Source organism: Arvicola amphibius, chromosome 4 (genome assembly GCF_903992535.2).
Source record: "Arvicola amphibius chromosome 4, mArvAmp1.2, whole genome shotgun sequence".
Classification (NCBI taxonomy): domain Eukaryota; kingdom Metazoa; phylum Chordata; class Mammalia; order Rodentia; family Cricetidae; genus Arvicola; species Arvicola amphibius.
In genome coordinates, this window is record NC_052050.1 from 19,528,137 (window position 1) to 19,553,838 (window position 25,702).

The following is a 25,702-nucleotide window of genomic DNA, read 5'->3' on the forward strand; positions in this document are numbered from 1 at the left end:
GGGGCCGCGGGGCCGCGCTCCGCCCCTCCGGGCCCGCGCCGCGCCTCCGCCCGCGCGCGCTGCCCCGACCCCGCGCGCCGCGGCAGGGAGGGGCCGGCGGAGGCGGAGCCAGCGGCCGCAGAGGCTGGCGCATCCCGCGCGGCTCCGGGTCACCGATCCTAGATCCCGGCGCGGCGAGGTAAGAAGCGGCGCTAGGCACGCAAGGGACCGGGTGCGCAGCGGGAGGGGGCCCGGGGACCCGCCCCTCGCGTGCGCGACAGTCTCGCGGCCCACCCTCCCCAGCGGGGGGCTCAGTTCACGGCCCGCGGTACCCTTCGCTGCTCGGCGCTCGCGCATCCCGTGCGTCCGGCTTCTTCCCGCGCCTCTCGGCATCCCTTGACGCCACCCGCCCAGTTCCCCCTGGGGTTTCTCCTCTCCAGGCTAGCCGCACTCGCGGTTTGTCCCCCAGATTCTTTCCGAAAGCTTCTGGAGTCGGGAGGGGTGCGGGGGGGGGGCGCAGCTGGAGGCCGCCGAGGGATGAGCCCGGCGTGGGGGCGGGGGCCGGGGACTGGGTACCATTCTTCTGGCTTTCGATGTTGACTGGTGCTCTGCGCAGCGTGCTGGCTCTACGTCTGCCGAATGAATGAATCATGAGTCCTTGTCCCTCTCTGAAGGAGGACTTTTTTGAGGTCCACGTGCTGCAGAGTACCTGGGGAGTGGGCCTCTTGAGATAGGGTACTTGCTTCCGGTATAGCGGAAACTCCACTCTCCCTTCTTCATTTCCTTTGGATTGGGGGCTGGAGGAGGGTTGGGGAATGGGGGTTCTTGTAGGCCTTAACCAGGTACTTACTGAAAGGATGTTGCTGCAGGGGACTTGAGCAAACACTCTTTGAAGGTAGCAATAGAGAGGGCAGAGCTGTGGGCAAGAGCACCTTGCACAAGGCAGGCAGGGACTCTTGGCACTACCAAGGTCAGCCTGGAAGAAGGGATCTGAGTTCCTATTCTGGCTCAAAAGTTACTTAAGGACCCCCAGCCTCTGTTTCTTCTTCTGTAAAATGGGAAGCATTGGTGTTCATCTTCAAGGCTTTATGCATAGTCAGAAAAATATCATAATGTTTGGCATATTGAGGGCACCCAACAAACCTTGCTCTCTGCCTGCCCACCACCGAAAAAAGTGACCGTTATCTTCTCGTTTCTTCTGTCCTCACACAGGTCATAAGCAGATTCAGGTGATGTGTGTTCATTGCTGAGTGACTCCTACCCCGCCCCACAAACTGCAGGGACAGCTGGGGACCTGCCAGGCACAGGCATGCCAGTGCTGTCTGAAGACTCGGGTGAGTGTCCTCCATCTCGAGACCAGTCCTGTGGCGTCACCTCTGGATGCTGCTGCCTGCCTACCCTGCAGACCCGAGCCTGCAGGGAGAAGGCTGCTGTCAAGGCAGGATGAGGGTGTTGTCTGAGAGAGCTCTCAGGGACAGGAAGTCCCACTGTTTGTGGATCTTGATTTCCTCGCCTCTTCCTCAGGTTTGCATGAGACCCTGGCACTTCTGACCTCTCAGCTCAGGCCTGACTCCAACCACAGGGAGGAGATGGGCTTCTTGAGGGATGTCTTCAGTGAGAAGAGCCTCAGCTATCTGATGAAGGTGAGAGCCTGCTGGGCCTCCTTTCCAGTCCCCGAGGGGGGCTCTTCCCTGGGTCCCTCCCGCCACTTCCCTGCACTGTGAAGGTTTTGACTCACTAGGCATGGCTTTCCGTATACACTGCTATGAAGAGGACCTGGTTTGTGGCCCTAGGTGTCACCCCAACCCTGGGTGTGGTGTGTATCTTTGCAGATTCACGAGAAACTCCGCTATTATGAGAGGCAGAGCCCGACCCCTGTCCTGCACAGTGCCATGGCCCTCGCAGAGGATGTAAGTCCCAGACTTTCATGTTTTGATTTAAGGTGAGGCAACACTCCAGACCCAGAAAATGTTCTTGCTTGCCTTGTAATCACTGCTTAGCTGGAGACATCAGAGGCTGGGAGCCTGAGGATGAAGAGGGAGGAGGGGTCACTTCCTTTTCCCCCTTCTCCACCTCCTTTATCTCACCCCCTCCCGTGTGTGTGTGTATGTGTGTGTGTTCCTGGGAGACAAACCTAGATCTTTGTACATGCTAAGCAAGTTTTGTATGGCTGAGCCGTAGCTCTAGTCCTCCCTGAGCTTTCTGGCATCAAGGAGGGCCTTAGCCTTAGCCTGAGCCAGGAGACATGCCGATTCCTGCTGACCGTGTGTTCTGGAGCAAGCCTGTTCCCTCAGCTGTAAAATGAGAGTCTTGGATCCTATCAGTAGCTCCCCACCTGTTCCTGGTGATATTAGTAGGTCAGATAGTGTCTCGTGTCTGGGCTTTGGGAGGCTGCCCTGAAGTCTTGAATTCAAGGGACTTACTGTGTGTGTCTCTGCTGACTAGCTCTGGCATCTTGACTCAGGGACCTTAGTTCTTGTGGTTTTCGGTTTAGCTATGCGGGTTGTTAATGCAGACTGACTCCTATATAGATCACCTGATATCCAACTGGCTAGCTGTACTGTTTCCCAGAGAGCCTCAGGCCAGAAGATAGCCCCTGTGGGGGACCATGTAGTCTGTGACAGACACAGTGTGATCATTTGGAGTGGGTTACATCCTGGGCTCTGCATTGCCAACTCTGCCACTAGCTGTGTGACCTTACACAAGTTACCCGGCCTCTCAGCCCCAGTTTCCTTGTCCTTGGGATAGCCTAGTATCAAGGTCACAGACTGCCCGGCTGGATGAGGCTGTGTTTAAATCCTGGCTGTGCCACCATGAGCTCTGTGATCCTGGGCAAGACTTGTAATCTCTCCGGGCTTCAAGATTCTCATCCGTAAAGAGCAAAATTCAAGTGCTCATGGTGTCTGGTTTGTTGAGAAAACCCACATAAAGCAACAGTGGATAGCCCATGATGCCCATGATGCCCTCACATCTTCCACCCATCCTAGAGTGGCATATCTGACAGGTTTTGGGGTGCCGCAGTCATTCCTGAGAGGATCCTTGTGTCTGAGGCTCAGGAAAGAGGGCTTTCCCCCCAGGGATTCCAGCAGACTCCCGCCGGGGCATCCCAGACTCCTGTCTCCTTCTCTTACAGGTAATGGAGGAGTTGCAGGCCACCTCCGTGCACAGCGATGAGAAGGAGCTGCTGCAGCTGCTGTCCACCCCCCACCTCAGGGTAGTCATGCCGCAGTCCCTGCACACCCACGCAGATGGGTCCCCTGGGACACGGGGGCGGAGGGACTGCTGGGTCCTGCGATGGAGAGGGGGAGGCTTCTCTGTGAGGTGATCCTAAGTGATGTCTTGAGGAGGGAGATGTTTCTTGGGCAGAAAATCTGAGCCCCCTTTCCACTCCTGCCCAGTCAGGACCCCCTAACCCTGTGAGGTCATAGTGCCAGCCCCTTTCCCTGGCTTTCCTGGCAGGCTGTGCTCATGGTACACGACACAGTTGCCCGGAAGAACTTTGATCCTGTTCTGCCCCCTCTGCCCGATAATATCGACGAGGAATTTGAGGAGGAGTCGGTGAAGATTGTTCGCTTGGTGAAAAATAAGGAGCCCCTGGTATGTACAGGCCTCCCCGACCCCATTCCTCTGCAGCTCACCCTGGCCTAGACAGCCAGGAAGGCACCGTCTGGAATTCACAGTGAATGGCATCCACTTTGCCAGGGTGACCGCTCTACTCTGCAGCATCTTTGTGTGCAGGACAGCCCTTTCTCGGCTAAGCCGTTTTGTGCAGTACACGCCCTGCAGGGCTGTGTAGGATAACAGTGGTCGCTATGCTGAGAAACAGGAGTTCACAGACTCAGTCCAAGGTCCAAATGTAGCCTACAGCTTAATTTTACTGTCATTTTGTTTTTAAAGCAAGGTCATGCTTACTCATTGGTTATGCGAAGTTGAGTAATGATAGCGGAACCCCGGCCTCCCCTCAAAGCCCTAGATATGTGTGCTCCGTCCTTTATAGACAGTCTGCTGACCCAGCTCTGTATACCCAGGTAGTGTGGGCACAGCCACACTCTCCTGGAGGCTGACAGATAAATGCTGTTTTTGCCCCTGCTTTCAGCAGTGATGAACTGGGCAAAGAGTCGAGTTTGTCTGTCAGATGGAAGGAACTGGTGGGTGCCCAGAGAGCTTAGTACTTGCCTCAGAGAACCCCAGAAGTGGCATTATCTGGTTCCAGTTTTCCCCAGCTGACCTGTGACGGGTGAGCCATGTCTCCCAGCAGATGAAGATGTCCTCGTTGCCTCTGCTTCCTCACCTGTGCCATGGAGTTGGCACACAGCCCGGGATCCTTCCTGTGCACACTCCGAGCTGGGGGTGGAGGTGGTTCAGTGAGGACAATGTGATGCGCAGTGGTGGGAACTGCAGGTCAGGGGACAATGGCCGCGGGAGGTGTAATGGGCAGCTCTGTAGTCAGCAGAATTCATTGTCTGTGCTTCTCAGGATGATACGAACGCTGTGGTCACAGATGTGCCGTGTTTGCGTGGAAAGTCAGTAACACGCGGCGGACATTTATCGGACACTTACTGTTTACCTGTCTCATGCGTTTCCTTATGGGATCCCCTCCACAACCCTCCGAGTTAAATGCTTTGAGCAGGCTCAGAGAATGCGGGGACTTCTTGGCTGAGGCCACATGATTTCTAATTAATGGCTGAGCTGGCTATCTGGGCTCAGCTTCCGTATACCCCATCCCTGTGCTGACATGGGCCTACTTACCTGGTACAGGAAATTAGGAGCTCATTAGTGCCTTTTTTTTTATCCCCCAGAAATCATCTCTTTGTGTTTTTTGGGCTAAATCCTAGTCCTGATGCTCTGGCAGGGGCATAATTGGTTCCTGTTGGCAACAGCAGAAGGCCCAGGAACACCGGGATTGGCTCGAGGCAGGTTGAGAATTTGCTAGCACATGCTGTCCTCGTTATTAAATGTCTTCGTGAGTGACAAGGGCTGTGATGAGACAGAGAAAGCACTGGTGTTGGCATCATCGAAAGCTCCCCTTTCTACAAGGGTGACTTTGAAGATTCTTAGCTTCCCTGATTCCCAGTCCTTCATGTCTTATTTATTTATATAACAGTTTGAATTGCGTTTATTTGTTTTGTGCGTGTGTGTGTGTGTGTGTGTGTGTGTGTGTGCCACAGCACAAGTATAGAGATGAGAGGGAACTTGTAGGAGTTGGTTCTCTTTCTGTTCTGTGGGCCCTGGCGATTGAGACAGGCATGGTGGGAGATACCTTTCCAAGCTGAACCATCACACTGGCTCTATTTAATTATTATTCTTTTTGAGATAGAGTTTCAAATAGCTCAGGCTGGCTTCAAACTCATTGTGTAGCTGAGGATGACCTTGAACTCTTTATTCTCCACGGCCACCTCAGGAGTGCTGGGATTGCAGGCTTGCGTGCCACCACTCCCAACTCAAAAGGCCCAGTTCTTTGTGCAGAACAATCGTTGTGCTTTGTAAGCTGCCAAGTGTGGAGTTTTCTTCATTCTTTTCTCCTGGTGTTCACAGTCTTGGGAAGGTCCCCACTGATCCACTTTCCTGGCCTAGCAGGAGGAGGAATGAAGGAAACAGTGGCAGCTGAGGTTGCCTTGCTGGAGCCTGCCTGTTCTTCTCTCTCATTCAGGGTGCCACTATCCGGAGAGATGAGCACTCAGGGGCCGTCGTGGTGGCCAGGATCATGCGAGGGGGCGCGGCAGATCGGAGCGGTGAGTGGACCCTGTGGAGTGAGGAGATGCCAGCCTGGCTGAGGTGGTGGCTCTCTATCTTCACCTCTGGGGTAACCTCTGCGGGGCGTGTTTCGCGTTGGGGATTGTGGATGGAATTCTCAAAGTCCCAAGGTCAATAGGAATTTAAGTGAAGCCTAAGGGGCTTACAGTTCTCACGGGTGATCAGGAAAGGGCTCGGGCATTTGGTGTAGGCAGAGATTAAAACACTGAAGTTTGGAGATGGGCTTAGTTGGAGATTCTTAGCTGGGGTGGGGATGGTCCTCGCCACATCCAGTAACCTCATCACCTATGACACTGCAGTGGACAGGAATGTGTTCATGACCCAGATTAGTTTGGGTGGTAAACAGGTTGATAGTCATCAGTGCATGAGAGATCTGGTAGGTAGGCCTCTCAGTGTAGGGGGATGTTCTCTTCCAGGTCTGGAAAACTGACTGGTGAAGCAAGCACAGGCCCCTGAGCATATTGGTAACACGTAGGTCCTGATTCAGAAATCTGCACTCCTGATGGTGGCGGCTACTGCTGCTGGCCCAGTGCCCACTCAGAGCAGCAGAGACACCAAATTACTTGTCAGGATAGTTGTCATTCAAGTGGTGGCTATGTGCTGCGTGGGATGGCGTTTGTACCTGTAGTCTCAGCTGCTTGGGAGGTTCAGAAGGGATGATTCCTTGCATACAAGAGATCAAGACCAGCCTGGGCTACATTAAAAAAAAAAAGCCCATTAAATAAATAAATAAGTAAATGAAGCTAGGTTGAGTGAACAGCCAAGTTGGTAGTAGGCTTTTCCAGAAAGCATGAAGCCGTGGGTTCCATCTGCATAAAACCAGGCACGGCAGTGCACACCTGTAATCCCAGCATGCAGTAGGTAGAGGTAGAAGGACCGGAAGTTCAAGGTAGTTCTCTGATATAGAGTGAGCTTGAAGTCAACCTAGGCCACCTGCATCTTAAGATGGATGGATGGATAGATAGGTAGGTAGATAGATACATACATACATACTTACATACCTATATAAATAGATACACAGATAAATGATAGGTAGGGAAGTAGATAAATACATACACATAGATAAGTTCTGGTGCCTTTAAGTTTTCTCATTAAGACTTAAGATAGGCCGGGCGGTGGTGGCGCACGCCTTTAATCCCAGCACTTGGGAGGCAGAGGCAGGCGGATCTCTGTGAGTTCGAGACCAGCCTGGTCTACAAGAGCTAGTTCCAGGACAGGCTCCAAAGCCACAGAGAAACCCTGTCTCGAAAAACCAAAAAAAAAAAAAAAAAAAGACTTAAGATAGATATTCCCAGAGTCTGCAGTCCAGGAGAGTGAAGAATTAATAATACTTTTAAGAAAGTAGAGCTAGTGGCTGCGGAGATGGCTTAGTTGGTAAAGTGCTTGCCACCCAAGCATGAAGCCCTGAGTTTGATCCCCAGCACCCGTGTAAAAACCCGAATGTAGTCTTGTACACTTGTAAGCCCGGTGCTAGGAAAGCGTTGAAGCTGTGATCCCAGGTCCCAGTGAAAGCCCCTGTGTCAGAGAACATGGTGGGTGGTGCCTGAGGGAAGATAACGCTGTCCTCTGAACTCTACATGCATGTGTGCACAAGTCTCCACACCTATATACCTAAACACACACAGTCTCTGTCTCTGTATCTAAGCAGAGCTGTGGCAGAAGAAATACAGCAGCTTCCTCCTTCCTTCCTTCCTTTTCTTTTCTCTTCCTTCCTCCCTTTCTTCCTTTTTTCTTCCTCCCTCCCTCCCTCTCCCCTCCCTCCCCTCTCCCTCCCTCCCTCCCTCCCTCCCTCCTTCCTTCCTTCCTTCCTTCCTTTCTATTGACAGGGTTTCTCTGTGTGTAGGCCTGGCTGTCCTGGAACTTGTTTTGTAGACCAGGCTGGCCTCAGACTCATAGAGATCCTCCTGCCTCTGTGTCCCAAGTGCCAGGATTTGTGCCACCACCACCTAAATACAGCTTTCTGTGCTGAAGTGCCTATGCGTGCTTGGTAGCTCCATTACTTCTTAGCAGTGTGGCTTTGTGAAGGCTGTTGTATGTGCCTGGCTCTCAAATGTACCTTGTACTCGGACACCTCCCCGGAGGAGAGTTTGAATTTGATACTGAGTACGTGTCTCTCTTCTCCAGCTTTAGACCTGAATCTGCCCTGCAGTGACTTCCCTAGTGCCCAAAGGTATGAAGCCCAGTATCAGGGCCACTGTTTTAGTGCTGAGCCAACCTCCATCCCTGTGTCTCCTAGGTCTGGTGCATGTCGGTGACGAGCTCCGGGAGGTGAACGGGATCGCTGTCCTGCACAAGCGTCCAGATGAGATCAGTCAGATTCTGGTCCGTGTAGCACGGCTGCAGGGCAGGGCGGGGGAGGGGATCTTCAGAGACCCAGCATGGGGGCTTCCCAGTCAGGGCAGCCCCTGCCTCTGCTTCCCTGTTTGTGTGAGGATGGGACAGACCGAATGGTTTCCAATTCCCCTGCCTCTCTCTCAGCTCTTCTCTTCGGCATGGTCTTCCTCTTCACCCCAGCTCTGTTGTCTGAGGACCTTTCAAGTCTCGGGTTTATCCTAGTCTAACTGACTTCCAGCCTCCTTTGCGCTAACATGGGGACAGAGAGGGTTTTCCAGCTCCTGCCTGGTTATTATTAGCATGGAAGAAGGGTATCAAGTGCTTTATAACGGTGAGAAGATTCGGGGGGATGAAAACAATGTCGTCATCTGTTCTGGGGCAGATGAGGCAAAATGGAGATTGTGGCAAGCCCCTCTGCAGCTGTGACGGAGCATCCTTGGGTATCGTCCACTGGCTTCGCTAACTTCTGTGGGTTGTGGGGGTGGTGCCAACAAGATGAGCCCTGGAGAGACAAGGCTGTCTGTCAGCCCCACTGTGTTTGCGGGGAAGGGAACCACCTAGAAAGGTGGGAATGGCCTAAGATGGGAGCCCTGTGGAGGCAGTGGAACCAAGAAAGGAAGTACTAATCAGGCAGGAGCTAGAATAATTTGAAGTGGGTTATTAAAATAGCTCAAGAGAGGCTGGAGAGATGGCTCAGTGGTTAAGAGCACTGACTGCTCTTCCAGAGGACCCAGGATCAATTCCCAACACCCAAATGGCAGCTGACAACCATCTATAAATCCAGTGCCAGGGGATCTGATGCCCTCTTCTGGCCTCCACAGGCACCAGACATGCCAATGGTGTATAGACATACATGTAGATAAAACACTCATATACATAAAAAATAAATAGAATTTAAAATAACTCAAGAAAGGGAGGTCATGGGACCCCCGAGATCTGGCGCTTTGGGGACCTTGAGTCCTAATGAGAATCTCCAGTGTCTGTGTGCCATGTAAAGGCAGCGTTCTCGTTTCCTTACGTGCTCTAGCCCGCGCAGTCCACATTAACTGCCATAGGCAGGCACTCGATTCTTAATAGCAAATCCCACCAGGGCAGAGGAATGGAAGCCGTCAGTCTGCCTTTCATTCTGCACACCCACCTAGGAAGTGGGACCAGAACTCACTGAGCATCAGGTCTAGAAAACCATCGACCTCTGTTCCCTCTCAGGCCCAGTCCCAGGGATCCATCACCCTCAAGATCATCCCTGCCACCCAGGAGGAAGACCGCTTCAAAGAGAGCAAGGTATGGATGGGAGGTGGGCTCCCTGGGGCTTGCTCTGCTGAGGCAGGGTGGGTGTCTGAACCTTGCCAGGCTTTGGTCGCTGTCTGAACAGCTTGTGCATCTGGCCCTGGTAACCTCTCTCCAGCCAAGGGCTCTAACAGTCCTAGGTGACTCATTGCGCCCTGCTGTTTGGAAACAGGATTTTGCGTGGTGTGCTAACAAAAGACAAGCTTACTGTAATTGAGTAGAAAATCTGGGCCACAGAGAGAAGGCGCTTAGGAACTGGATCCCGGATCAGTGAAGTTGCTGCTATTAGCTTGGTTGTTCGCAGGGCCTACCTTTGGTCCTGACCTCTCTGCCAGGCTCTCTTTCAAAGGGTTTTTTTTTTTTTTTCCCCTGTGGAAGGGGGATTGTCAAACAAATGGTTCACTGCTGTGTGGCAGGTGGTTCTGGAAGAGTCTGTAGCGCAAGAGACATCTCAGGAGGCATTTCGGGTTGGGTGCTGGGGTTGGAGGGAGGTAAAGATGGTTAGAATTTTAGAGAGAAGGGTCAGATCAAGGCATCTGTTAGACAAAGGCCTGGAGGAGTCTGAGAGAAAGGGCAGTGTGGGAGGGCTTAAGGGGGCAGGTGGGCGGAGCATCGCTGGGGATATGGGTTCAGCTGTGAAGGGCTTGGCACAATTCCTGCTAGTTTGGGTGCTCCTGTAAGCAGACACTGGCTGAAGGGTTTGAAGGCACACAGCTTATTTGGTGGGAAGTGATCCAGGATATATGGGTAGGGAGCTGAGGGGAAGGGCAGGCAGTCAGTCCTACTGGAGAATTTGCTACCCAGAAGTCACTACCCACCAAGGGTTCCTGAAGCTTAATCCCGAAGGCTTTTGAGATCAGCACATGCTGCTGTTCTCCCCAGCCAAGAACTGGGGAGATGTGTACATAACTCCCAGCAGGCACTGGGGCTTTGTTCTTTGTAGCTGCTGACTGCTAGATTAGAGAGGAGCAAACTCAGCAACCCCAGGAAGTAAGTCCTCAGGCAAAGGGGTGCAGGTGTACCCTGAAGTAAGCCAGTGTGCACTACAGTGGTACAACCCTGGGGATGGGAGCACAGCCCAGAGTCCAAGAGACAGCCCCACCGTGGGAAGAAGGCCTACTTTTCTGGTGTGTGGGGGCGAATGCCTCTCAGCCTGCACAGGGAGATCAAATGAGAATGAGCAGGGTTCAGTTTGCTCCTTTTACAGTGTGGGTTTGGGGGCTTGAACTCAGGTCATCAGGTTTGGCGGTAATTGCCTTTACCTGCCGAGCCATCTCGCCTGCCTTGGTGAGAGGTTAAGGGCGCTCCAATCACAAGGGTGTCTCCGAAAGCTCTCTGGACAGCCCAAGCTCTCTGGGAAGTGGTTCTCAACCTTCCTAAAGCCGCGCCCCTTTAATACAGTTCCTCACTGTGTGGTGACCCCCCACACACCATGAAATTACTTCGTTGCTACTTCCTAACTGTAATTTTGTTACTGTAATGAATTGCAGTGTAAATCTCTGATATATAATCCCCACAGGGTGGAGACCCACAGGTTGAGAACCACTGCCCTGGAGGACCGGGAATGGGTGAAGGTCAGAGGCAGGGAGGTGCAGAATGAGGCTGTTTGGAAGCCCAGGGGGGAGATTATTGAGAATGGCAGAGGGTATCGATTTGATTTCGTGATGAATTTGGACTTGAAGTTCTTGGACGTGAGGCAGAAAGGAGAAAAAAAATGAGTTTCATCAGGTGGTGAAGGAGCAGGCCAACCGGCCTTGCCATTCTGTGCTGAACGTATGAAGGCAGGCTCAGGACAGCTTCTGGCCCAGCAGAGGTGCCAAGACACTACTGATGAAGGAAAGGTGATTGGGGACAGCTGGTGCCTCCCCTGGCCTCTTGTTTTGCATCCACTGAAGGACCTTGCCGTGGCTGTTTCTTCCTAGCGCTCTTGGATTAACTCCCAGGGCATAAATGACATTGACCCCAGTGTGGGGTCACACTGTGGACTTGATACAGGAGAAGAATGTGGTACCCTGTCCCTTAGCCCTGGCCTCTTAAATCTTTCTTTGTGACCTACTGCTCTGTCTGGATAGCCACTCGCTGCACTATAGTGTCTGTATTTGGGTGAGGGCCTCTGTCGCTACCTCAGAGGCCCAGAAAGTTCTTACTGCTGTCCAATCTTTTTTTTTTCTTTCTTTCTTTTTTTTTTTTGGTTTTTCGAGACAGGGTTTCTCTGCAGCTTTAAAGCCTGTCCTGGAGCTAGCTCTTGTAGACCAGGCTGGTCTCGAACTCACAGAGATCCGCCTGCCTCTGCCTCCCGAGTGCTGGGATTAAAGGCGTGCGCCACCACCGCCTCTGTCCAATCTTTTGTTTTTGCCGCATGAAGGGATCTCACTCAGGCGCATCTGAAGATGACCCTGATCTCTTTCTGTTCTCTTCGCCGCTGTAGTAATGGGGCACTGCACAGTCTAGAGCTAGAGTACTTGCCATAAATTCATAGCACTGGGTGACGAGGGAGCAAAGAGGTGGGAGGCAGCTCTGTGTCCTATCCCGCCTTCCCCAGAGAGGAGACTTGACCAAATACATGGCAGACAAGGCAAGCTGGGGTTGTCGAAGCTGTGGGTGCCCGTTACAGACTTGGGAGTCGACCAAGTAGGTTTTGCTGACATCTGGGTTCCTTCCTCTGAGGACCTCTGGGCCCTTCCTTGCATAGATGGCGCCTGACTTCATCAAGAGCAGGTCGTAGTAAGAGTAACAATGGTTGCACATTGTGTGTGTGTTTGCTTTGTGTCTCCAGGGTTAGTTGTTACTTAGTGTGGCTGAGGCTCTAAGCATGGTGGATCAGGGCCACAGGGAAACATTTCAGTTGGAAAGAGAAAGTCAGACATGGGACCTGTCTATATATTTGCATTTTTTACGTTTTCATTTTAATTAAGATTGTGTGTGTGTGTGTGTGAACATGCGTGCATGCGTGCGTGCATGCGTGTGTCATACCACAGTGCACACACAGAGGCTGGAGAACAACTTGCAGGGGTTACTTTTCTCCAGTGAAGAGAACTGGAGGCCAGAACTCAGTTTATCAGGTTGGCATGTGAAGCAACTTTACCCACTGGCCCCTGTTTTCCGAGCCTGTTCTTTTGGTTTTGGTGTTGGTGCTGCTGGGGATGGAAGCAGTGACTCCTAGGTGCCAGACAAGCACACTGTGCCACCAAGCCATTCCCCAGCCAGGCATTTTCCAATTACCTATGGATTTCTTGACTTAAATATTCCAAATGGATGAAGAACCCTAAGAAACAAAAGCAGGGTGTTTCTAACTAGCTTTCTACACTACAGGCTGCTTGTGTCTTCTAACTATGAAGGGCCACTGTCATCATGTGGCCTGTGCCCTTATATAGAAGGGTCCCCTCACTGCAGCCCTTGCTTTACAGGTGTTCATGCGTGCCCTCTTCCACTATGACCCTCGGGAGGACCGTGCCATCCCCTGCCAGGAGGCAGGCCTGCCCTTCCAGCGGAGGCAGGTCCTGGAGGTGGTGAGCCAGGATGACCCCACCTGGTGGCAGGCCAAGAGAGTGGGAGACACGAACCTTCGAGCTGGCCTCATTCCTTCCAAGCAGTTCCAGGAGAGGTAGGTTTGGGGTGTTGCCGCCGTGTGACTGATGGCCCAGGTACTGTGACCCCCAAACCCCCGGAGTCTCTGTCACCTCAGTTGTGGGGGAACTGCTGACGGAAATACAGTTTCCTTTGTCTGTGTCTGTTCTGGCCCCATAGCTAGTGGAAATGGCTGTTTGAAATTTCAGTAAATGCGGGGACATTTGCTTTTCTTTTTCACTGTTGGGAATCAAATCCAGGATCTGACGAGGCACGGGCTCTACTGGAGCTACAGGTCCAGCCTTCTGTTTCACTTTCCTGTTTAGAGACAGGGCCTCATTAAGTTGCCCAGGCTGGCCTTGAACTCATTCTTTAGCTCAGGATAGCCTTAACTTGCAGTCCTTCTGCTTCAGCTTCCCTTCAGGCTTCACATCAGGACCAGCTAGAACTGAGTTAATGTATACAGTTGTCCGTTAGTATACTATGAATATACTTCTAGAACCTTCTGGATACCAAAATCAATAGGTGCTTAAGGGCCTTGTCCAAAATTGTATTGCATTTGCGTATGACTCCTCCACCCCACCCCACTCCCACACCCATTGTCTTTTGGTGCTATGACTCTTCTCTGGATGATTGTGGATGCTACACTGTAGTGGTTTAAATAAGAATGACTCCCATTGGCTTGGTTCTCGTTGGTGGAACTGTCTGGGAAGGATTAGGAGGTGTGGCCTTGTTGGAGGAGGTGTGTCACTGGGGCTGGACTGTGCGGTTTCCAAAGCCCATATCATTGCCATTAATCCAGCTAGCTTCCTCTGCTTTGTGCTTATGGGTTGAGATGTGAGCCCTCACACTGTTCCAGCACCATGCCCGCCATGCCCGCCTCCGCCATGGTCCCCATCATGACGGTCTTAAACTCTAGTCCTCTGGAGCTGTGAGCCCCAAATTAAACTCTTCTCTAAGTTGTCTTAGTCATGGCCTCTTATCACAGCAATAAAGAAACTAAAGCAGCTATTAGGTGTAAGGGCCATGTGACAGGTTGGCACGCTGTATTTTGTAGGGACAAGGAGAAGAGAGTGAGTACACAGCCAGTGTAGGCTCAGGGGTTTTTCCCAGATGTTTTCAAGCTGCAGTGGGTTGAGTTAGCTGATACGGAGCTCACGCACACAGGACCGACGATACTTCATAACATGAACTAGCAGAGAGTGGACTGATGAACATTCAGAAGGGGACTAGGAAGAGAAAATTACCCAGAGTCCTGTGCGTCCAAAGAGCACAGTTTGTCTCCCATCTGTGCTTTCTCCGTGTGTGTTGCACCCAGAGTTTCCCTTTCGTAACTTGAGAGTTTGACATTAGCGTTTCCCATGTTTGCATATTCCTTGTATATCATCTTAATGGTTATGTAATATTTCACGAGGAATGGACACTTGATCTTGAGCTGTATTTACTAGAATTGGTTTGGCTTGTGCTTTATATCGTTTAAAAATCATTTAATGTGTATGTGTGTGCCCACATGTATGTTATATGCACCATGTGCATGCAGTGCCTGGGGTTGTGGACATCAGAAGAGGGCATTGGGGCTCCTGGAGAACTGGAGTTACAGGTTGTTGTGAGCTGCCATGTGGGTGCTGGGAGTCAAACCTGGGTTCTCTGGAAGAATAGCAACTGCTCTCAACCACTGAGCCATCTCTACAGCCCCTTTGTCCTTTTTAGTCGTATATTATTTTTGCTGTTGTTACTATTGTTGTTAGCATTAGTAGCGTTGTTTTGAGGCTGGGTCTTGCCGTGTAGTAGTACAGGCTGACCTTGAACTCATGGCAATCTTTCCGTGTCAGCCTCTTGAGTGCAAGCCAGCATCCCTGGCGCTTGTGTTACGTTTCTTTTTTTTTTTTTTTCTTTTTTTCTTTTTTTCTTTTTTTTGGTTTTCGAGACAGGGTTTCTCTGTAGCTTTTTTTAGAGCCTGTCCTGGAACTAGCTCTTGTAGACCAGGCTGGCCTCGAACTCACAGAGATCCGCCTGCCTCTGCCTCCCGAGTGCTGGGATTAAAGGCGTGCGCCACCACCGCCCGGCTTGTGTTACGCTTCTTAACCTCAGCTGTGAACCCTTGCTCTGCCCTGAAGGAACTCAGTGCAGAGGAAAAACCAGACCTCTTTCCAGCACACACTTTATGTAGGGGTGACTGGTGTGAGGGATGTTTTCTTTGTCCCAGGAGCATGAACCCTTTCTTGTCCAGGCATGCAGGGAAGGCTTCACGGAGGAAGGGTCGTGCCTGAGCACTGTCTGACTTCCCTGTGGCTGCCCCCTAAGGCGGGCTGCAGTTTTTCTCTGATACAGGTTGCTATAGTGATTATGCACACAGAAGGTTTGCAGGGCTCACTGTCTTAGAGGCCTTACCTGCTTTATTATTTTTGTTTTTATTTTTTGCACGTGTGTATGCATGCATCCGTGCCCTTGTGTGTGCATATGTGGAGGCTGAGGTTAGTACGCAGTATCTTCCTTGACTGTTCTCAGACAGGGTCTCTGAACCTGTCCCACTGATGTGACTAGTCTTGGTGGCTAGTGAGCCTCAGGGATCCCCTGTCCCTGCCTCCCCAGAACTGGTATATATGTCCCTGCAGGCGGCTGAGCTACCGGAGAACGACAGGCACCCTGCCAAGCCCCCAGAGCTTCAAAAAGCCCCCCTGTGAGTAGAATGGCGGAGGTGGGGTGCGGGAGGGGTGGAAGAAACTGACACCGAGTTAGAGGGAGGGTCATCAGAGGCCCTGTCTGAGCCTGCAGACCTCCAGAGGAAAGAAAAGGTGGGGAGAAGCATCGGGAGGGGAGGGCAGCCATCCTAGAGAAGAACTTCTGTATTGGGGTCCATGGGTACCCCTGGGGACATGTTAACATCATGCCAAGCTGGTATGCAAGCCTCTGTGGGTGTCTGTTTGGAAGAGAGTGCCAAGCTGTCTTCAGCTGCCTAAGGAACACTTTGAACTTGAACATTAAAATTTGCTGATATGGAATGGGAATCGGGTGTCCACGCATGGCCTTATGCATTATAGGATTAGCTATGAATGTACCCCAATTGTAAAATTGCTTAAACCATTATGATTTTTTTTGTGACTTATTTATTTATTTTTTGGTAACTCAATCGTGTGGTTCTTGAGTGTGAACTTTTAGATAATATTTTGTCTCAGCATCCCTTCAGTGCATGTACCCTCCCCCAAACCCTGGGCCACTGATTGGATAAGCCTGCCTGGTCCAGGACAGTGTGGCTCAGAGAAGCCAAGAGGTTGCACACCCTTGCTAAGTATCCTTGCACCTCTGTGATAGCATTGGGAGGTTCAAACAGAAAATCCCATTAGTTCTGAATTTGAGATAGACACCAATTGCTGTCTAGTGCATCCCGTAGAAGCATGCTAAGAACTTCTCTGTGTTTGAGACAGCTTTAGCTTGTTGGCTGGCATTTGTTGGAAATTCTCTGTGCACTTTGCCCTGAAAACAGGCTTGCCTACTGCCTTGTAATTTTGAAGAATTATTGTTTGGTCGTGGCAGGTCCAACCCCAGGGCCTCATCCGCACAAGGCAGGTGCTCTACTGCGGAACCGTTCCCCCACCCCTGCCTCTGGTCACAGTGGCCCTGTGAAGTGGGTGGGATGGCAACCTCACTCCCCAAATGGGAGCATGGAGAGTCATAAGGTTCCACGTGGGTTTTAGAGGTCTTTTGGGGAGGGCTCGGATTAGAGTCCCTCACAAAGCGGGGCTCTCCCCAAATCTACCCTCTGTTGCTGGTGGCTCCTACTGAGTGAGGGGCCTGTTCAGGTACCTGCATTTTCCTAGCAGGCCTTAGACTCTAGGAAAGGGAGGGGGTACCAGGTTCCTTTCCTACCGTGGGACCTCAGAAATGCCAGTGACCGCATTTCCAGGCAGGTGGAGAAGCTGCTGAGTAGGTCAGCCAGGAGGCCGCTTCCACCGGCCACACACTAACTTCCTCTGGCTGCTAATGAGCTGCACACAAGAAGACTAATTAGCAGGGCTGGGGTTTAATAACGCACCACCGTTCAGATCATAGGCTTGTTGGAGCATGGAAACGGGGCAGATGGAGTTCTCCTCAGGCTGCCGAGGTTGTAGCTGCCTCTCAGCCGCAGGGCTTCCTGGTTCCCTGCACTAATGCTGTCCCATCTGTCTTTTATGCAAACTGCAGATGATCAGCCTTGTGACAAAGGTAGGCCTGGTGTTTGTCCCCTGTGCACATGAGTGAGGCCCCTTTTCTGGGGCACCTCTGGGGCTGAGGGGCCTGGTTTTCCTCCCCGCACCTGGGTACTTTTGCCAGATGCGTGGGGTGGGAACAGGCTTCAAAGCCTTAGGACCCCCTCCCCATGTGTCTGGCATTAAAGGATGATACTGTGACCCCAGTGCTAGGTAAGAAAAGAAACAGGAAGGCAGGGCAGGGGGTGAGGCCTCCCATCTTATTCCTGTGTCCCATCTGGGCTCACAAAGACGGGGAGGGGGCTTCCTGGCCCAGAATCCCCACCAAGGGCTGGAAACAGAAGAGCTGGTCCCAAGGCCACCAAGGTCTTTTCTAGACCTTCCCCCATCACTCTCCCGGAGGGCTCTGCCTGACTGCGTAGGGGCTGGGTCCCTGTGGGTTTGAGGATGTATCCAGTGTGACTTACTCCCCTCTCTGTTTGGTTTCTAGAGACCTGTGACTGTGAAGGGTACCCCAAAGGGCACTATGTGGGTGAGTTGCTCCCCTGGAAACCCTCCAAGCCCAGGCCCAGGCTCCATCAGGAACCTGACAAGGGCTGCTGAGCCTGGGGGAGCCTCATCTCATTGCTAAGAATCAGTCAGCAGAAGGCGGTGCCCACTCAGGGCCAGGGCCCCCCCAGCTGCAGAGCTGGAGAGAGACACAGAGCCCTGTGCTGACACTAATTTTATCTTCATCGTCGTAATTGGAGTTTATTCAGTGTGGACCTCACCACCACACACAGCGAAGGGATTTTGTTTTCCCCAGCGTTTCCCCGCTCAAAGGTCATAGAAGACAGGCAGATGTCTCCCAGTGTTTATTCAGATGTGGTTTCAAACTCACGGAACTAGGCAGAGAACTCATGGGTCCTCCACACCAGACCTGAGAATTTTTAACTCTCCGAGCCTTTCTCATTTCTTTTGCTACCGCCTGTCACGCGAGAGTTAATGTACACATCCTGCATCCTGTCCTTGTGGCCCCAAGCACTCAGTGTGGATTTCCTACAGACAGGACATCCCGTGATATGACTTCAGGACAGTGATCAAATCTTGGACATTTCCTTTGCATACAATTCTATTGTCTTATATGGTGTTATTAAAATGTCACCAGTTACCCCAATAATGTCCTTTATTTCCCCTGGTCTGGGATCCAATCTAGACCCATCCACTGCCTTTGAACATCAGAGTTCCCATTTTACAGATAAGGAAATTGAGGCTCAGAGAAATGAAGCGACTTATTAATCCAAGGTCAGTCACACAGCAAGGAAAACAGTGACCTTGAGCTCCAGTCTTTGGGTGTGGGGGCCACCTGTGTGGCCAGCGCAGGAGGCTGGGCAGCCAGGCGCCCAGCCTTACCTCTGTACTTGGCTCCCTGTAGAAGACCTTTATTGGGGAATCTCAGAACCAATGCCACCTTGTCCTTTTTTCCTCCTCAAGCTGGTCTTCGGAGAAGCTTCCGGCTAGGCTGCAGGGAGCGGCTGGGTGGCTCACAGGAGGCAAAGGTGGCTGCAGGAGCTGAGTCTCAGGAGCTGCTGACCTATGAGGAGGTGGCCAGGTACCAACAGCAGCCTGGGGAGCGGCCCCGCCTGGTGGTTCTGATTGGTAGGTGACATCCTGAGTTTCCAGGTGGGCTGGCTTCCTCAGGCGTGGTGAGGAAGGAGTTCTGTAGGGACTGAGGCAACCTTCCCTTTGTTCCAGGGTCTCTGGGAGCCCAACTGCATGAGCTGAAGCAAAGGGTGGTGGCCGAGGACCCCCAGCACTTTGGTGTCGCAGTTCCACGTAAGAGGGCTTGTGTGTGTGTGTGTGTGTGTGTGCATGCGCGAGCGTGTGTGAGTGCATGCGTGCATGTGTGTACGGGTGCACACATGCCCGTGAATGCTTTCCAGGGACTGGATTCTTCATGTTCACCTTGACCTTTTTGGTACTTGGGTGTGAGCACCCACCACACATATTACATATGCCTGTTACATATATGTTACATACATATGGTGGACCTCGGAATGATGGGAAGAGTCTCGTTCTCAGTGGTGACAGCTGCAGCACCACCTGCCTCGTGTCTGACTGGGGAGGGGAGTGAGTCCAGAGCACACTCACTGGCCATGAAGCCCAGAGCTGGTGAGGTGGAGGTACTGCCAAGCATTCCACTGAGAGGGGGCGCTATTGCTGTAGCTGGATGGTAATTGGCGAGGTGGCTGGGCACACTCCTGGGTATTGTCAGTGGTTCTAATCCCGAAGGCAGTGGGTTGCCTGGTTGTAGGTGTGGGTTCTGGCTCTAGAGGAGGCGAGGAGAATGAGAGCCAGGTCCTACACCCTTACATGTAGAAACTAGGCTGCCCCTTTCCATTCCCTAGAGAAGAAGTACTATAATGCCATGCTAAGGAGAAGAAGTCTCAAGGTTTAGGGAGGTTAAGTAACTAGCCTAGCATCACACAGGGGGAGGGGTGGAGCTAGGCTTGGAGCCCAGGTCATTGCTAAGTGGGTGGCTACAGGGCCACTTCCCATGCTGCCCCATGTCCTGTTTCTCTAAGTGCCTTTCCTCATTCTCTGGCCTTCTGGCCCTGCAGGGATGCAGTGTGGATGTCTGGTGACCATGGGGAGGGAATATCGTGGGACAGGAATGATCTTTTCCAGAATGTTTTGGGGAGGGGTAACTACAGAGACTTCCTTAGACTGCATTGTTCTTTCTGATCCCAAGGCCAACAGCCAAGCCCACGTCCAACAGCCAAGCCCACGTCCAACAGCCGAGCCCACAGCCATCAGAATCATCTAGAACATCTAGAAGTAGAAGAGACTTAGGGGAGGTGGTGGGTCTGTGGAGGTCACTCTGGAAGCACAGCTCTGAGGACTTTCGGAGGCCCCAGCCTTTAAGTCTCAGGTGGATGAAGCAGGATGTCAGGAGTTCCTCTCACACACACTTCTGTCCCTGCGAAGCCTATATTCAGAATTCAGGCGTGCCTGTTTCCGGGCACCCACAGCAGGGTGAAGTCAGGCAAGGCTTCCCAGAGGTGGTGACTTTTATGTTGAACGTTGAAGTATAAATAGAAGTTTTCCGAGCGGAGAAGAGAGGAAGCATTTGTTGTACAGAGGGAGCAGCCTGTGCCAAGGGTTGACGGTGTGACCCAAGGTATCTGTGCTAAGGACTGGGAACGTTAGCGTGGCCAGTGTGGCAGGAGAGGGAGCTGCACTGGAGGTTGGGCAGATCATGAGGGGGCTCGTGGGCTCCTGAAGATGCTTACCATCAAATCAGCAGATAAAGGTCTGAAGACAGTGGTGTGGGAAGGGCCCTTAGCAACTCTTTGCGGGGATTGCCCTGATGCCATACAGAAGCAAAGCATCCTCAAGACTGGATAACTGTCTTCCCAGTTCCCCTGTCTTCTGGAAAAGCTTGGTGTTGCCCCTCACGTCATCTTTCTCTACATAGTGAATTTGAGGCCAGTCTGGGTTATGTGAGATCCTGTCTGTAGAAGGAGGGGCGCTCCTTTGGCCTGGATGGAAGACGTGCGCTTTGAGGACACTTGGTGAATGGAAGTGGCTGGGTCTTGCAGAGATCAGTGATGAGCTCTGGGGCAAGGGCGCAGGCTTGCTGCTCTCCTTGGCCCAGCAATTCTCCTTTCTTTAAAAGACACCACCAGGCCCCGCAAGAGCCATGAGAAGGAAGGGGTGGAGTATCACTTTGTCTCCAAGCAAGCGTTCGAAGCTGACTTGCATCATAACAAGTATGTTGCTTCATGAGCCAGTGGGCCCTCTGGTCTGTGTGTCTCTGTGATCATCCAATTTTATATCACTATTTGACCCCACGGGTGGGCTTTTGGAAGGATGGGGGAAGCAGGAAGTGGGAGAGGTGTCTTACTGGAAAGTCTGCTTTGCCCCCCCTCCCTCCCTTTCTCCCTCCCTCCCTCTTTTTCTCCCTCCTTCCCTCCCTCCTTCCTTCCTTTCTTCTTTTGTGTCTATGTGTGTGTGTAAAATTCGGGTTGCTCAGAAACTGAAGTCTTTCCCCTTTGATGGTGTTTTAGGTTCCTGGAACACGGTGAATATAAGGAGAATCTCTATGGGACCAGCCTGGAGGCCATTCAGGCTGTTATGGCCAAAAACAAAGTTTGCTTGGTGGATGTAGAACCAGAAGTGAGTTCCTGTGCCATCTGGGCATGCGAGTCTATGGAACTTGTAACCCAGGGTGGCTATCCATTCTATAGAACTCTTTAGAACAGTCTAAAGAAGTTTTAGCTCAGAACACTGATGTTAGGTATCCTTGATCCTCTCCTTGAGAATTGGATGAAATCTTTTTAGCCCCAAACATGCTCTGCTATTGTCAAGTACAGGATTAATTTGAGGGAGCCCAGGAACCCTCTGAGTAGCTCAGATATCATGGAGCACATCATGCAGTAGCCTGGCAATAGCTATGGTGGCACACACCTGTAGTCCCAGAACTTGGGCGGCTAAGGCAAGATGATGGTGAGTTTAAGATAAGCCTGGGCTGCACACTAAGTACTTGTATGAAAAGGGGTGGGAGTGGGTTATAGAGATGGCTTGGTATCTCCGCGCTCGCTGGTCTTCCACAGGACCTGAGTTCAGTTCCTAGTGACTGACAACAACCTGCAACTCCTGTTCCAGGGGGATTGGATGCCCCCTCTGGACTCTGCCGGCATTGCATTCGCAAATGCACGTTAGCCACACGCAGGCACACACATACATGTTTAAGTCCCTGGCTGTCAATTGTAACAGGACAGAAAACGGTTAGTGTGTATACCCAGGCCACGCTGTTGCTCCTCTCCTTCCTTGCCAGTCTCCTGCCTCTGCAATGGGAACAAGTATATGTAGTGAAGGAGAGGCCCCGAGGGAAGAGTTGGGGAGCGGCCTGACCTGCGCTGACCTTCAGAGCCTGTCCCGGCTCCCTGCAGCTGGACATCTGCAGGCTCCGCAGGCATCTGGCCGTCTTCTTCACCTTGTCTTTCAGAAAAACTCCCTCACTTTGAACTCAGCATAAGGATTTTTCCCCTACTACAGGAGCAGAGTTTTGATGTTGTAGTATAGAGTGTGGGCTTTATTTTACCGGAGTCGCCTTGAAACATATTTCTAAAAGCACAGCTTGCCCGGAAGGGAACGACTCACTTATTTGTGCTCACCGTGAGTTGGTAGTTGAACATCAGTGTCTAGAGGCTGGAGAGATGGCTCAGTGCCTAAGAGCACACACTGCTCTTGCAGGAGGCCAGAGCTCAGTTCCCAGCTTTCACGCTGGGTGCCTCACAGCTGCCTGTAATTCTAGCTCCAGGGGATCCATCACCCTCCTTGGGCCTCTTCAGGTACCTACACGCATGCAGGTGTGTGTGTGCTTTTGCACTCATTTGCAGATGTGAGTGTGTGTGCTTTTACAAAGGTTCACGTCTTGGCACTCCATGGTAGCTCACAAACTATAACTCCAATCCTAGGGGCTCTAACCTGTCTTCGGGCCTCCAAGGGCACCAGACATACACAGGCAAAACATTCATCCACATAAAAATAAACCTTTTTAAAACTACCAAAATACAAATGGCAAAGATTTATTTTAAATCCTCGTCTTATTTTTATGTGCGTGAGCGTTTGCCTACCTTTCTGTCTATGCACTACGTGTATATGGTGCTTGAGGAGACCAGATGAGGACATTGGATCTCTTGGGACTGGAGGTACAGACAGTTGTGAGCCACCAGGTGGGTGCTGGGAAATCGAAACTGGGTCCTCTGGAAAGAGCAGGTCGGTCAGTGCTTTTCAGTGCTGAGTTACTGCTCCAGCTCCTCCAAGATTTTCATGTTTTGTTTTTTCCCAAGACAGGGTTTCTCTGTACACAAAGAAGCTGTGTACAGCACTGACCGTCCTGCCTTTGTAGACCAGGCTGGTCTAGAACTCAGAGATCCTCTTGTCTCTGCCTCCCGAGTGCTGGGATTAAAGGCGTGCGCCACCATGCCCAGCCTCTGAAATATTTTTTGAAACGTGGTTTTCTTGATTTTTGAGTGTATGCAGATAGTGCGTAGAAATTTAATCCCGGTGTGGACAAATGGAGGCCTTTACCCTGTGCAAAAGATGCACTCTGTTAGCAGTTTGTGTGTGGGGAAACAGAAATCTGTACTTGTTCCCAGTGACCCCATCCATCGTCCCTTCCTTTACTCTGCAAACCTTTGCTGCTTTGAGTATCGGAAGGCGGCCCGTGGGACAGCCCAGTCACACACAGTGTAGTTAGATTGATGGCGGAGACTAAAACCTATGCACGCTGAGCCTTGAACCCTTGGCTCACCTATGGGCTGATCCGAAAGAGCCCAGGGAGGTTACCTGGGTTGGAGAGTTGCAGCGAAGAGAGACTCTGGGCTCTGGACTCCTCTGCTCTCAAGTAGCCTGTCTGGCCCATGGGGGTTCAGTGTCAAAGTGAAGGATGTGAGAGACTGCGGCTAGTCTGCCCAGTAGAAGTCCATCGTCTCGGGACTGACCACCAGGACCATTGAGGATGAAAGCCCAGAAGGACTGAGCTTCCAGAAAGTATGTGTTGCAAAAAGCGTATAATTTTCTGGAATTATTTTTTTTTAGGCACTAAGACACCTGAGGACCCCTGAGTTTAAGCCCTATATTATATTTGTAAAACCTGCAATTCAGGAGAAAAGGAAGACGCCGCCTGTGTCTCCAGACTCTGAGGGCACAGCAGCTCGGCTTGTAAGTTTAAAGTTGATCGTGTCTCCTTTCAAGGGAGGGGCTGCACCTAGCTGGCTGTGGGTCCTCCGAGGAAGAGGGACAGAGGGCATGCTTTCCGCATAAGGCTGTCATTAAGATCCCTTTTACAAGACTAAAGAGAAGATGGTCACCTAGCCAGAGGGTTCAGGGTGGGCGGGAACCATGCCTTCTAAGTTAGGAAGGACATCTTTGCCTGGACTGGCCACCCTCTGCAACCTCATGCCACATCCTCCCCTAACATACTCCCCATAGCAGTCAGTAACCCTGTGTGAGTGTGACAGACCACACTCAGCTATTGGATTTCTGAGTCAAACCCAAATGCTGCATGTGTTTGTGGAGTGTGTATATACAGGTCATTGTGCAGGGAGTGTGTGCATGCACACCAGTGTGAATGTGGAGGTCAGAGGTCAGCTTGAGGTGTCTTTCCTCACAAGTTGTCACCTTGGTTTTCATTTGTTTTGCTCTACGAGTATGTGTGAGTGCGTGTGTGCATGCGCGTGTGTGCACTGGCTTGCTTGCTTGCTTGCTTGCTTGCAACAGTGGGTGAGGCAGGACTGAAGGCCCAGGGGCTGTGTGGAGACACTGCAGAGGGCTTCTGAGAATAGAATAGTCCTGAAAGAGAGAAGAAAGGATTGCAAAGCACTTCCCTGAGGAACCTGGGCTTTTTCCCTCTTGGCAGATATAAGAAGGAATGAGCTCAATATCTTAGGTTTCCAGCATTTAAAAAAAAAAATGTCTGGGCCTTCATCACTCATCCCTGAAATCACTGATGCTGCAGAAAAGTAGGAACTAATGACAGAGGGGGAAAGAATATTTTGGAAGTAGGTCTCCATGGGGGGGGGCGCGGAATCCCACCTTCCCATACGGCATTGTGAAAACAGGTCCCTAGAAACAGAGAGGGCAACAGAGGGCTGCAGAGGGACAGAAAGGGGCATCGGTGAAGCCAACAACAAAGTTCACGTATTTTCTCGAGTAGATCTGCTACTTTCCCCACAAACCCGGCTCGTTGTCTGTGCTACAGGATTGAAATTCCAACTTCTAGGGACTCTGCAGGAAGCCCCACCAGGTTGGGGAAAGCAGAGTTTCTGTGTAGATCTTAATGCGAGGTGTTGGGAAAGAAGCAAAGTGCCCTAGGAGTTGGGGTATTTGAGCAGTTTTCCCAAGGCTCTCCTGGGTCATCCTCCCTTGGCTATCCTGCTGACTCAACCCTGGTGTAAAACAAAGAATCAGTGCTCTGCTACTAGTCAATAGAACACCTCTATTTTTTGGAGACAGGGTCTTGCTTTGCAGCCCAGGCTGGATTAGAACTCGTGATCCCCTTGCCTTAGCCTCCTAAGTGCTGGGATTGCTGGTGTGTACCACCGCATTCAGCTTCACACTCTTTGGAAACATTTGGGGCCAGGAACATGATCTTGACATTTATACACAGATATAATAAGGTATCCCGAAACAATGGTTCTCAGTTCAGAGGTCCTCGGGGGATATTTTGTGAGTGAGTGGTTGTGTCTGCTGCCCGCTGATTTCCTTCTGTGTGATATGCTGTTACTACGCTCTAGTCTCACGCTCACAGTTAAGTTTATCCACAGGACACAGGGATCCATTCGACACCATCAATAAATGCAGGTTCCGACAGGGGAGTGTTCCCCCAGGCCCCATACTGTCTCTTTCCGTGCAGGATGAACAGCAGCAAGAGATGGCCGCCTCTGCTGCCTTCATTGAGCAGCACTATGGGCATCTGATCGACGCTGTGCTCGTGAGGGAGGACCTGCAGGGCGTCTGCAGCCAGCTCAGAGCGGTCATAGAGAAGCTGAGCAAGGACACTTATTGGATACCCATCGATTGGGTGAGGTAACTTCATCCCGCAG

The 25,702-nt window shown here is 51.7% G+C and overlaps 1 protein-coding gene across 2 annotated transcripts; it reads left to right on the forward strand.

Moving 5' to 3' along the window:
- The first annotated feature begins 1,288 nt into the window (after positions 1-1,288).
- On the forward strand, positions 1,289-25,689 carry Mpp3 (membrane palmitoylated protein 3). 2 transcript variants are annotated; one of them, XM_038328001.1, is made up of 18 exons: positions 1,289-1,313; positions 1,504-1,622; positions 1,812-1,908; positions 3,090-3,193; positions 3,439-3,576; positions 5,630-5,711; positions 7,970-8,055; positions 9,274-9,348; positions 12,762-12,958; positions 15,537-15,601; positions 17,104-17,124; positions 17,599-17,640; positions 18,582-18,746; positions 18,843-18,923; positions 20,767-20,860; positions 21,158-21,266; positions 23,697-23,819; positions 25,513-25,689. In XM_038328001.1, the coding sequence occupies exons 1-18, from the start codon at positions 1,289-1,291 to the stop codon at positions 25,687-25,689; spliced, it is 1,800 nt and encodes a 599-aa protein (XP_038183929.1). The 2 variants fall into 2 exon arrangements, with proteins under 2 accessions (XP_038183929.1, XP_038183930.1); XM_038328002.1 differs by having other exon boundaries at positions 1,812-1,889; positions 3,113-3,193.
- The last annotated feature ends 13 nt before the right edge of the window (positions 25,690-25,702 follow it).